Consider the following 13,255-nt stretch of genomic DNA (forward strand, 5'->3'; position numbering starts at 1 on the left):
TGGCAGGGGGTGACCATGAGTGGCCATTCATAAGGAAACAGCTTTAAGGGGGGTGTAAGGGAAGGGGGAGGGGAGGGGAGGGAAAAAATTTGGCAACCTTTGTCTGGCAAACATCTTTACCATGGCCAAAAAGGCTGATGGTGTAAAGAGGACTGTTTGACCGCGGTCAAATCTGGGCTTAGGGGGAGGACCGAGGCAGGCTAAAGGGTAAGCATGACTGGGAGGGGACGGTTACAGGCCTAGGCTGTGCAGTCTGGCGACTGCTAATCTCTCTCTCTCTCTCTCTCTCTCTCTCTCGGGTATTTTCACCCCACCTTAGGCCTAGCACACACTCCCCCCCCTCCGCCCCCCCCCCTCTCTCTCTCTCTCTGCGTGTCTCCTCAGTCCCCCGCCCCTTCCTTTCGTCTTTTGCTGCCCACTTAACTCCATTGACCACCCCTGGCCTGCAATATCATTCGAGCTCCCCCGCCCCCTTCCTTAATTGTTTTCTTTTCCCCTGCCTCCAATTTGTATTTGTACTTCAAAATTTGAAGTGCGTTTGCCTGCTGCCACACCAGCTCCTGCCCCAAGCTGCCGCAGCAGGACTGTGGTCTTGGCCAACCTTTTCCTTTTGAAAGCTCACAGGTTGGCCGTTTCTCTGAGTCTCTATCCCTTCATCAGGTTTCTTCTTCCTCTCCTTCTCTCTCTCTCTCTCTCTGTTTCTCTCTGATGTCCTGAGGATGGAGGAACGGCCTCGTGTCACGTCACGGGCGACCCTCCCTGGCACTTCAGCAGAGCGTGAAGCCAGGTCCTGAGTTGCAGCTCAGTCTCTTATGGCACTGTCGCTCGAGTGAGGTTTGTGCAGCAGCGCGTAGACAGAGGAGATGCTCTTGTGGTGATGGCAGAGCCCAGCAGTTCAGCTCTTGTCGCAGCGCAGGACACAGGGGCAGCAGCAGCAGCAGCAGCAGCAGGAGGAGGAGGAGGCGCAGCTGCAGGGGGAGCAGGGGATGTAGGGGGCATGAGAGAGTATCGCAAGGGCAACTGGACATTGCACGAGACAGTGGTGCTCATAGCAGCCAAGAAGATGGACGACGAGAGGAGGCTCAAGGGGGGAGACAGAGAGAGGAACAGGACCGCAGAGCTGAGATGGAAGTGGATCGAGAACTACTGCTGGAGGCATGGCTGCCACAGGAATCAGAATCAGTGCAATGACAAGTGGGACAACTTGTTAAGGGACTACAAGAAGGTGAGGGATTATGAAATGAGGGTGGCTCAGAATCAGCAGCAGCAACAACAGCTACAGGGAGCTGGAGAGGGGAGCAGTACTAGTACTAGTCAGGGCGGAGGACAGGCTCTGCAATCTTACTGGGTCTTAGAGAAGCACGAGCGCAAGGAGAGGGGCTTGCCGTCCAATCTAGTGTCCCAGGTGTACGAGGCCCTACACGAGGTTGTAGACAAGCGCTACCCTCCTCGGCTGATTACTTCTCCTACTGCTATTGCTACTACGAGTGGTACTTCTCAGCAGCAGCAGCTACAACAGCTACCTGTTCCTCTGCATCCATTGCCTTCTAATTCTCAGCTAATGCAGCAGCAGCAAGAGCATCCCCTCTCCCAACCACAGCAGCAACAGCTGCTCCTTCAACAGCAGCAGCAGCAGCAGCAGAGTGTCTCTCTGCAAGACAAACCTACGACAATGGTACCTCCCCTTCCTCATCCATCTCTGGTTCCTGCAGCTCAAAGCAGCCTTCCCAGCACCTCCTCTCATCATCACCTCCCTCAGCATCACATGCACCACCCCCCGATCCACCATCACCCTGGCGCAGGTAATATACTCTCTTCTCTCTCTCTCTACTCAAGCACACTGTTTTTGATGGTTCACATTTGCAGAATTGTACTGTCCGTAGGAACCCTCGATTGTTGGCTCTCTGCCATGCTTAATAAGATATACATATATATTCCCCAAATGATGGATCCCAGTTGCTTCGAATCAATCCAGTGCGGTGCGCCTGAGAGACAGAGCCATGCATGCAGAGCATTCTAGAAGGGACCGTAGTCGCACTTTTCCCACACATTCAACTCAGATACACGAACTGGACTAGATGGGATGGGGCTTAGAAATACCGGAAAGGCTGGAGTGTCATGTACTCGCCTTAGCGCCCTGACGGTCCTCGTCTGTCCTGTGCTCGCGATTCAGTATTGGCGATACATCATCATCATCACACATTTTATGCTCTTGAAGTAGCAACATACTTAATGTGCGCTTTTTGCAATTTAAAGCGGGAAGTCTAGAGAAGCAAGCTAGCTACATGCCACTCTGAACTCCGCCACACGTAGGTTTTTACCTTGTGCGGCGGGTAGCGGCGCAGTCTTGCGTTGGTCCCATCACACGCACAATACGTTCTCGACTGGCGATGGAACTCACTTGATCATAACATCATTTGGTAGATATAAACGATTATGATTATATATATATATATATATATATAAATATAAATGTGGCCCATCCATTTTGTGTTCGTCGTATGTTGTCAACTTGGCAAAGTAAAGTCCGTAACCTCTCTTCTTTAGGGTACTTTGTCAATTTCTCAAAGTTTTTGTGATTGACAAAGTGAGAGGTGTATAGTATCCATCCCCACCTAGGTTAAGGTTGATTGATTAAGTCAAGTCAAGGCAACTTGGGCATGTCATGAGCCTAAGACTTGCCTAAACAAGCTTGCCTTAAAAATATGGCCTCCTCAGATACGAGGTATACGAAAAGCAAAAGCCAATGGTTCTCTCACAAAGTCCTAAATTCATAGTAGAACCCCTTAAACACCTTTGAATCTTCAAGGTCATAGTAGATCCCCTTCAACACCTTTGAATCTTGGCTGGTGAATAGACCAGGAAGAAGATGAGAGTTATTGCCACCACATATAGCACTATTTGTTTTTTCTTCCCTACAATCACATGAGTGACTTGAGAAGGTAAGGTAGCCATGATTTACCTCTTGAGATTATTGGCACTTAACAAGGCAAAAGCTTGCCCCCTACCATGGTCACATTGGGCACAAGTGTTTGTTGTATCATAGTTGGCAAGACGAAGTAAGCTAACAAGTCTCTTTGTATCTCTCTCTCTCTCCATTGGTCATCTTTCAGCTACTTGAGCATAATGGAAGCTTTTATGGCTTTTGAGCCATTGATAGTGTAGAAGTCACTTGACAAAATCTAGTAGAAAGAAGTGACGGGACTTGTAAGATTGTACCAAATTTTGATTAACCTAAATACTCACTAACCCTCACATGTCCACCATGTTTCATGCAAGACATGATCTCTCCCATGCTATTATCTTTCCATGTGTTGCACTTTGTGTTGTAAGGACAAGCATGGGGGGATCCAAGAAAGGGGGGTGTGTTAGGGAGAAGAAAAAGTATCAATGACATGGGCCAAATGTTGAGAGTCGAGCCAATGCTAGGAGGTGTGTTAGGGAGAAGACAAAGTATCAGTGACAAGGGCCAAAGGGGGGGGGGGGGGGGGGGTGTGTTAGTAGGGAGAAGACAAAGTATCGATGACATGGGCCAAATGTTGATAACACAAGAGTCGAGACAATGTTGTTGAGATTGGAGCCAATGGCAAGGGTAAGATGCCTACCATTGAGATGATGAATTTGGGATTGTTATTTAGGTTGTAATACTGGATGAGCATGGAGATGAGGGGAGACCACTAGTCTAAGTGAAGTAGTGAAAGTATTAGAAGTGGCCCTTTCTCATTGGCCATCGCCATAACTTGGTTGGACTAGAAAAGATTTTGGGGGCTGAGTAAAATAATGCTTCTCAAAATAACTTCTTATCATTAGTGTGGTTGATGTGGGATTTTAGTAAGTCCAAATAGTGGTTGTGGGGTTCAACTCTTGTATATGTTTGTAGCCTAAAGAACTTGCTTTAATATGTAAAGTACAAGTTATTCTATGATCTTCACATCTCTTGTAGTTTTTGAACCAATTGATAGGAGATGTACTACTTGATTGCAACAACCCTTTTCTTCATGGCCTTTGGTCCTCCAGTCTACCATATTAAATACTATTTTCCTAGTGGTTTTAGTGGTTATTACATGTGGATCCAACATTACAAATATGAGTTTGTTAAAGATGCTTTTATGTAGCCTAGAATCGAATTAATAGTGTGAAGGTGTAGTTATGCATGGATGAATTGTTATAAGGCTGCTAACTTTAGACACTTCAACCCATGTAGAGCTATGGTTGCAAATCTTGTTTCAAGGTTTGTCCTCATGAGATGTGAGTCAAGATTGATCAATTTGTTGTCCTTTCCATAGTATCATATCTTCTTTCAAATGAGAGGTTTGATATGAATTGGCTTCACCCAAGCCCAATCAACTTATCCATTGTCAATATGATCGAGGTTTTAAAGTTTGCAACATGCAACAAAAGTTAATCCATAAATTTGTGGTACCAACTTTGGGCGGTTACACTATTTCTACCATCACAAGAGAGTACTAATTGGATGTCTTTTGTAGGTTGAGATGGTGGTTCCACAAATCCCCTTTTCCATATAAAGCCTTATCGTCTAAGATGGTTGTATACTCTTCTAATTACATGATGATGTGATAGGTCTAGGAGAAAATCTTCAATCTTATGTGGGTAGGAGATATAATGATCCATCACATGACCAAGTTTATGATGTGAAAAGATGGATCAATTCTTAAGATTACCACACACCACCTATGTAATATCTTTCTACATGATTGAATAAGGTAGGCATATGGGTTTGGCTTGGCTTGTAATAGGAGTTTGCTTGCACTTATCCATGACTATAGTAATCATGCTTTTGGCATAAGCATATTTGGCCTCCCCTTATCTTGAAACTATTTGATGGGTTCACATGAGAACTAGTGTATCAGAGGGTGCCGAATATCTTAGAGGTCAAGTCATTGGTACTTGTTTTGATTGCTCAATAGTAGCTGACCGTACTTGCATGTGAGATTGGATGATAAACTCTTTCATCAAGACCAAGGTCAAATCATTATCAAGAAGTCGATTATTTCCACATATGTAGGATCTAATACTTCATGCAGTTAATGCTTTGGAAGGAGAGAAGTAACTCCTTATGAAAACCTTATTCCTTATTGAGAAAGGGGTTGTACATAGGAAAATAACAAAGCTCTATGATTGTATCATGATGCTTGCAAAAGATGCATGATATTGCAAGAGTTGTCATGCAAGATGCTAGTTGATGGTAAACACATTTCTATGCTTGCAAGAATGTTCGTCTCTAGCTCTTGATCCAACTAGTATGGTTCATGACACAGGGTTTTAGAAATTATTTTGTAGAACTAGTCCCTATATCTTCTCACTAAAACTTGAAAGTGTCACTTAACTTGTTTCTTTCATCAAGCTATACAACCATACACCTTTAGTAGTAGCTAGTCTTGTTTAGCGTTTACTCTACTTAGAGGTTTGTGATATGGTTCATGACACAAGGTTTTAGAAATTATTTTGTAGAATTAGTCCCTATATCTCCTCATTAAAGCTTGAAAGTGTCACTTAACTCGTTTCTAGTTAAGTGACACTTAAGAAATTATATTGTTCAATTGTTTTGAGTTGTGTTTTGTTTTCTATGACTAATGAATGCATGTGGGACTTGAGCTTACATATTGATCATGTATATAGATGATTTTTGGTGTAGCTAGAATTGTGCATTAGATGTGAAGGCTTTACTGATACACATTTTCATATATATTTTTTAAAATGTAAGAAAATATTCATTCTGTAAAGTAGTATATGCAATGCTTTCAAGGGAAATGTCAAAATGCCTTATAACTTGATTCCTCTAGTTTATCTAGGGCTATTGCAAAGATGTTGAAAAATGTGCTTTAAATTTCACCTTCACATGGCTTACTTTTGTTATATGGAGTGCCCATTAAGGTAATTGTGACACTTGTGTGCTCGTGGCTTGTAGTTTGCATGAGGTAAGAAATCGATGATTTGGAAAGTTAGATATGTTTTTCAATGATTTACTAGGCAACTATGTTAGACTTGATTGATTCTGAAAAAGGTAAAGTAGAAACCTTCTATGAATGTTCTTGAACATGATTCAACCAATAGACAACATTAAGTTATGGTATAGTATGGCTAGTAGTCTACTCTTAGGTAAGGGAGACCTCCTTTAAGGGGAGGCAATTTCATGTGTTAGTAGCCTCAACAATGATGCTAGGAAAAAGTTCTCGTAGGGCTAAGTATTGCACTTTGTCACTATTTGGTCTACGTGGGTGAAAATGTATGTGGAGAATGATGTTGGCCTAGATCTACATGGTGATGAGTATCCCCTAGGTGGGTGTGGAAAGGTGGAAAGCAAGCTTGAGTTCATCTTTGACTTGCAAAAATGGATTGTTGACGCGAAATTCATTTGTATAGTAGGTGCCATAGGCTGGGGTGGTAGTGGTATGCTTGAGACACATGTTTTTCAAACCCTTTAAAATTAAGCTCAACTATGCATGTAGTTGGCTCTTGTAAGTATTAAAAACGCATATGCCATAATCAAAAGGCCTTCACTTTATAGGCAAGATCAAACTTGAAGTAAATTTCACACTTTCAATGAGAAAAATTACATCACAATTTGCGCACTATGAAGATTTTTAGGGCCCTTGTTCAAAAGTTTAGCTTAATGCGGATTTTGTGAATTGTTGTGGCATCCATGAGTTGGATCCTTGCCTTTACCCATGGAGGCACCAAACTAGGCTGAAGGAGCCACCCACTTCTAGTACACCTAATGAAAAAGATGCATTTTTAAAAGGAGGATCACATTTTGACATATCTTTTTAGATTTGATGATATGAGTAGATACCTAGGTAATACCTTGAGGAATTGAAAGAAAGAGTCCAATATGAAATATTTGCTTTCAAACCTTACGCACAATTGTAAAAGTACACTTTTGGAGTAAGTTGCACTTGTGACCTCATAGATGTGACACTTTTTTGACAAGTCACAAATGGACACATAAGTAAGATTCTCCATGTGTTCCTTTTCTTAGAAATTGCAATGCTAGTCCCCCAAGGGATGTTCTTTTCTGCAATCTATCACACAATCGGACCTCTCTGGCATAGTAATAGCACCTTGCCTCCTTTGTGTCCATGAAAACGATTATTGAAAACTGATACAAAAACCATGAAGAAAATTGTAGGTTATCTCATAAGCTTGGGCATTTGACAAAAGCATAACTAAAGTTAGATCAAGTTTGTTAGTTTTGAAGCCTCCTCTTGGAAATGTAGATGTTAGTTTTACCCAAATTTTGCAATTTTATTAACACTTACCTCATTCTTTTGGGGATGAGCTCCACCCTCTTCATGCAAGAGAATAATATCTTCTCTATCTACTTTCTTTTTGTTTCCTATATATATATTTTCTCTCTCTCTCTCTCCACTTTGGATGCCTTCTAAGGTACCTTGGGATTGTTCTAACTTATAGTTTGATCAAGACACTTGCAAAATCTAAGCAAAAACCGCCATTCATTTGCTTTGAAGAATGTTTCTTTCTTTTTGGGTAACATTTGTGGCACTCAGCCAAGAAAGGCTATGAACGACCTAGTTTGCTTTTGATTTATTTAGTTAAGGTGGGTAGGAAGTACGCAAGGCCAAAAAATCCAGTACAAATTCCAGTTTTTCTTTTCCGAAAAGTTTTATCCTTCCATGGTTAGTCCCGGTAATACGGTTGTAAAATGTTTTCTTTCGCATTCATTTAGCTACAAAGAGGTTGGAAGGACCTACGCAAAGCGGAAAAAGAGAAGGAAAAAAAACCTAGTACAGATTCGAGTGTTCTTTTTTCTTTCCCCCCCCCCCCCCCCGAAAAGATTTATAGTTTCATTGTTTTTATTGAAAAAAAGATTTTGAGAAAGGATTTTCTGGTGGTGGTGGTGCAGGAGAGGCGTCAGAGAGCTCGGAGAGCGAAGGGAGCGAGATACCGCCATCGCCAGCGAAGAGGCAGAAGGTGGGAGGGGGGGAGCAGCAGCAGCAGCAGCAGTATTATCATCATCATTACGGGGGCGCGGGCCCGGGTGGTGGGGGCCACAGCGGGGGCGTGGGGCTGGGGCTGGGGCCCGCGGTGGCGCAGAGCACCACCGAGCTGACGCAGACGCTGCTGGCGTGCGAGGAGAAGAAGGACCGGCGGCATCGGGACCTGCTGGGCGTGGAGGAGCGGAAGCTCCACATCGAGAAGACCAAGGCCGAGATCAGCCGCGAGGGCATCGCCGGCCTCATCGCTGCCATCAACAACCTCTCTAGCGCCATCCTCAGCCTGGCCTCCTCCGACAAGCACTCTTAAAATAACTCTCACAAAGAAACCCCCGCCCCGCCCCGCCCCGTCCCGTCCCGACCCCCTTCCCTTTCTACACTATAAAAACCCTTCACCACCCACCCACATATAAGAATCTCTTCTCTCACTTCAAGGGAAAGCATTGGGCCTGATTTCCCCCCTCCCCCCCAACATACATACTTAGAATATCACGAACAACATTAGAACCCCTTTTACATGTCCCTTAATGTGCTCTATGTCCCCTCTAACCCCTCCCCACGGTACCACCCCCTCCTTGTGTGCAGCCATGGCACCCACCCATTTGCCGCCTGAGTGCATTCCTCGGCCTAATAACTGCCTCTCCCCCCTTCTTTCCACCATGTCCCTACCCAAATTTTTTGTTGTAAGTATTCCCGTGTATCTTTACATCATGGATACTCTTATCATCTCTTGTAGGGCAGAGCTCTAGACTTAGAGCGACAAGTGTGCTAATTGACCAAGCGTTCACATTCAAAACTAAAGAACAAAGCATTACCATTTGTACGTTTGCATCAAACCTTATCGAGCAATCAATGTTCCTATTTATCAACTTTGAAATAACTTATGGTTAATCACTTCAATCATAGTCAAAGCTTCACAAAGTACTCCTGGCATAAAGGTAAGATAGAGGCATTAATGCCCCTTATTAAGTGAAAGTCAAATAATGCTAATTTAGAGTAGTCTTTAGAATCTTAAGTGGCAATATTTGGCTCTTTGTGAGATCTATAGTGATATGTTTAAGGTTTTGGGTTCTACCTTGGATGGTTTGCAATCATAATTCTTACATGTAATGATCTTGCTATTGAATGTAGCGGTCTTATTATGTGTTATAGTATCCATTTCTCCTTTTATGTCCATACTATTTTTAAGTTCCACATTTTTGGTAGGACCAAGTGATATTCTTGTATGTTGCATTTCCATCCCTCATTGCTCGGTGCAGGACCATAATTAATCTTTGGATCTCGTTAAAGGAGTGCTTGGAACAACCAACAAAATATGCGTACATGGCAAAGCTTCTTGGCTTGCCTTCATTCGAAATAGATTATTATATGATGGGAAAATACATGTGTAAAGAAGACCTTTGGACCAAAACAAATGGATGAAACTTTGGTTCTTTTGCAAAGTAATAAAGTAAGATGAGAATAAGAAGAGGAATGAAAGAACAATTGAAGCAAAACAAGGAAATGAATGATGAGAATACAACACGTAATGAATAATATGGGGGAAATAATGGGGAAAACATGGGAATTATTTGTGATGTAAAGCCATATTTCTACTTGCCCTATGAAGGGAGATTTAAGGACATCATAATCTTGATGGTAGAATTGAAAAAATGGGCGCTATATTGTTGGGGCCTTTGGATAGCATATAAATGGGTTTTGTAACTAGGAATATATACAAAGATTCACACACAACAAGCTCATGCTCTCACTTTTGGTAGGCCTCCTTGCAACATGCTTATGCTAGTTTCCTTTCAAGGGATACAAATGCTTTAGGGGCTTTTAAAGGGTTTAGTGGCTATACTAGCTTAAATAGAAGGGCTTAGACAAAATGGAATGCTTTTTGGTATGATGCTTGAACTTCACATTATTATAACAACCCTTCTCCTTTTGGATTGAAGAAAGATGTAAGGAATAACATAAATCATGATCCATATTGTTGAAATGACACCCCACAAAGAAGAGGACGAGAGGAGGAACAAAACACAATTTTGACAATCTATTTTTAAAGATGATCCCTCTTTATATGACTTGGAAAAAATATGTGGTCAACTTACTCATTCCAAACTTTCTATGGACTAATTGCCAATAAATTAGAATGTAAAGGGTTATGTAATGTCCACCAAGAATGCCACATTTGGCTTAAGTGGAGATGCGCCTCTTGCTTGTAACCCCAAAAGATGGGACTTGGCAATGTGGTACTCACTATTTGCATATGCTAGTTTGGTTGGCCTTTTATCAAAGCCATCATTATCTTCAATTGAGGATTCACTTGTGGATGGCGAAGGTACAATAAGTATATATTGGGTAGGATCTCTTTATTGGATTACTTGCAACTCGAAGAGCTATTTGGCTTTGTGTCTCCCTCTTTAATGACCTCAAGTAAATGCATGGGTGCTAAATATGAACCTACATCCTTAACAAGGTTGGATAGGGATTTCTTGGAGTCCATGGTATCCTCAACATCTTGACATTAGGAGAAATATAGACTCTCTTTTTTGCCCCTTAAGGGGTTTCTCTCACCTCTCTCTCTCTCTCTCTCTCTAAAAAGAGATTCCAAAATAATATTAGAATAAGAGATCTTCTACAATCAAGCAAATCTCGTTTTTGTATTTTCAATAGATTTCACCTATTATTTTATTCTCAAACTGTAAGATAAGGTCACTTTTTCTCAAAATCCTCATAACTAAAAAAATACAATTCTATTTTCTGTAAAAACGGAGCCAATCATTTAATATACAACTCTTTAATGTCCTCATGACTTTTCAACATGAAAATATATTAGAATCATTCTCATTATTGGTTATTAAAATGGCCGAAGTTAAAAAACGATATAAAATGACGTACACATCATATTTTAAGTTTATTTTTTACCCATAGACACATTTTTGACTCGAGAGTTTCCTTGTAAATTTTTATTGTTTTTGGACAAGTATATGCTTATTTCTAGGCATTTCTTCATTCCCTCTCAAAGCTCTAGTTTTGTCTGAAATTTTGTGTACTCTTCTCATTCCCTCCAGAATATGGTTTCTTGCATACGAATTCTTTTGAAGCAACACTCAGTACTATCTACAACTCTCTCTACCCTGCTACAAGCAATCTCAGGAGTGGTGTTGATAGCATTTCCTGAAATCAAGTAATCTCTATCTACAACAATCTCTACCCTACTACAAGCAATCTTCCTCTTCAGTACTGTGCTATAAGATATCTTCCTCTTCAACAGTCTATACTACAAGCAATCAAGTGATAATGGAGGTATCTTTAATTTTTAAATCTCTGTGATGTTATTATTCTTCATAGTTGTTGTTTAATCCTTAAGTGTTAATTCATAAAGAGTGAGAGGGGCGAGAGAGAGAGAGAGAGGGAAAGAGGGTGAAGGGAGGGGGAAGAGAGAGGACGGTGTGAGATAAACTAAGAAAATAAGTGATAGAGAGTAAATTAGGGTAGAAGATAAGATGATATTGTTCTCCACTAGCCAAGCTTCTGTATAAATGTGTTTAAATATCTTTGATCCATTCTTATTTTGAGAGAGAGAGAGAGAGAGAGAGAGAGAGAGAGAGAGAGAGAGAGAGAGAGAGAGAGAGAGAGAGAGAGAGAGAGAGAATATTTTGGATAGAACAAAAGATAAGAATGGATGTTGCTTAGAGGTAGATTAAAAGCTAAGATTACAGGCAGATTAGGGGTTGATTAGGATCTATCATGACTGAAATCAAGAGAAAGAGACAAGATCCAACTGGGTAAAAAAGAACACATATATAGTGAATCAAAGGGGTGTAATGGTGTGATTTGAGCCGATCCAGATTTAACTGCATGTTGCTGGATTGATGTTGCTCCCATATATTTAGACGTTCTTGCTATTGATCAGAAAATTGGCATCGACTCCTTAGCTTACTATTAATCAAAGGGGTGTAATTGTGTAATGTTAAAATTGGCATATATTTTTCTTTACAGGATGCAGGTGCAGGACGTACCAAGAGAAAGAGAGATATTAACTTTCAATTGGAGGATTAATATGCACTAATATTCAAAAGAACTGTAGAAAGGGATGATGCAATAAGATATAGGATGCAACAAGAAATAAATGCAAGGAAAAAAAAACGTGGACCTTTGGGTTGATGACCCGATCCAGTCACTCAAAGGCCACCACAATTTGAAGGGCTTACATAATTTGTAAAGTTCATTTGTGAAGGCAATGAAGGATTGTATGGATACACATGCAGACTTGTCACACAAGGATTAGCAGGGGCTCATCAAGCCTTGACAAATATGCAAACAAGATTACAAGGGCATATGTAGTCTTTGATGGAAAAGGATAGATTATTGGCTGAGAAGGATAGGGAGAGCCAGAGCCTACAACAAGCAATGTCTGTCATTGAAGATGCTATGCAGGCTACACATGTGCAAAATATGGAGTTATAGTCTAAAGTTATGGACTTGGAGAAGGAGAATCGAAACATAAAGAGGAAGCTCACAAAAACTTTGGAGATATGGCCCACTTTAAAACCCAAAGAAGCATGTCGGCACATCCGATTAGTTAAACCAATTCACTAATTAACCAAAGAAAGTGGACAATATCATAGACATATACATGCTCAATCTGCTACAATGAGAAATATGTTCCCTCATACAGAGAATGATACTATTGCCAAAGTCCTCAGCAAGGATATGGTCAAAAATGCATTGGAAAATCATAAATTCAAGGACATTGTAGATGGTATTGCAAGTGAACATCTTAGGGATGTGTGCAACTTGTTTATTGCTATAGATGCTTAGGGATTATGTGACAAGGTGGGAATGAGTTCTAAGTCATATAGTATGCTCTATCAACAATTGGATATATGATTTAAGCAAGTCTTCAAAAATGAGCGAGTAATTCCTGTACCAAAACCATTTCACGTGAAGAAGGCTCGAAAACAACTAAATGAGAGAGTTTTAGAACTAATTGGTGAGCCAACACATCTGGAAAATACACACATACTGAAGTATGGTTCCAAAGAAGTTACATTTGTATTGAATGTATCCAATACAAAGTTCAAATTGCTATGGTCAAGTTCTACAATATGTTTATGGAAGAATGTAGAGGCAATTGTCCTCAAACTTGATGAGAGTGAGATTATTAAGGGGCAAAAACTTGAATTTGTGAGTATAACACTTATGAATTGAGCATTGGATCCCAACATCGATGAAAACCATCCTTTATACTTCAATGTACAGTTAGAGAATGAAATATTGTGGCTTGC

The 13,255-nt window shown here is 41.0% G+C and overlaps 1 protein-coding gene across 1 annotated transcript; it reads left to right on the forward strand.

Annotated features, from left to right (window-relative positions):
* The first annotated feature begins 393 nt into the window (after positions 1-393).
* LOC148030103 (uncharacterized) lies at positions 394-8,817 on the forward strand. The gene is made up of 2 exons (XM_087686364.1): positions 394-1,802; positions 7,886-8,817. The coding sequence occupies exons 1-2, from the start codon at positions 878-880 to the stop codon at positions 8,284-8,286; spliced, it is 1,326 nt and encodes a 441-aa protein (XP_087542490.1). The 5' UTR covers positions 394-877; the 3' UTR covers positions 8,287-8,817.
* The last annotated feature ends 4,438 nt before the right edge of the window (positions 8,818-13,255 follow it).

Source organism: Lygodium microphyllum, chromosome 10 (assembly GCF_053477565.2).
Source record: "Lygodium microphyllum isolate KBCC chromosome 10, Lygodium_microphyllum_v1.1.10, whole genome shotgun sequence".
Taxonomy (NCBI): domain Eukaryota; kingdom Viridiplantae; phylum Streptophyta; class Polypodiopsida; order Schizaeales; family Lygodiaceae; genus Lygodium; species Lygodium microphyllum.

What these genes read in the sequence shown, in the direction of transcription:
- LOC148030103 (XM_087686364.1), top strand. Translation starts at nt 878, where the DNA reads ATGGCAGAGCCCAGCAGTTCAGCTCTTGTCGCAGCGCAGGACACAGGG. An exon ending in CCACCATCACCCTGGCGCAG is followed by an intron (nt 1,803 to 7,885) that starts GTAATATACTCT and finishes GTGGTGGTGCAG; the next exon opens with GAGAGGCGTCAGAGAGCTCG.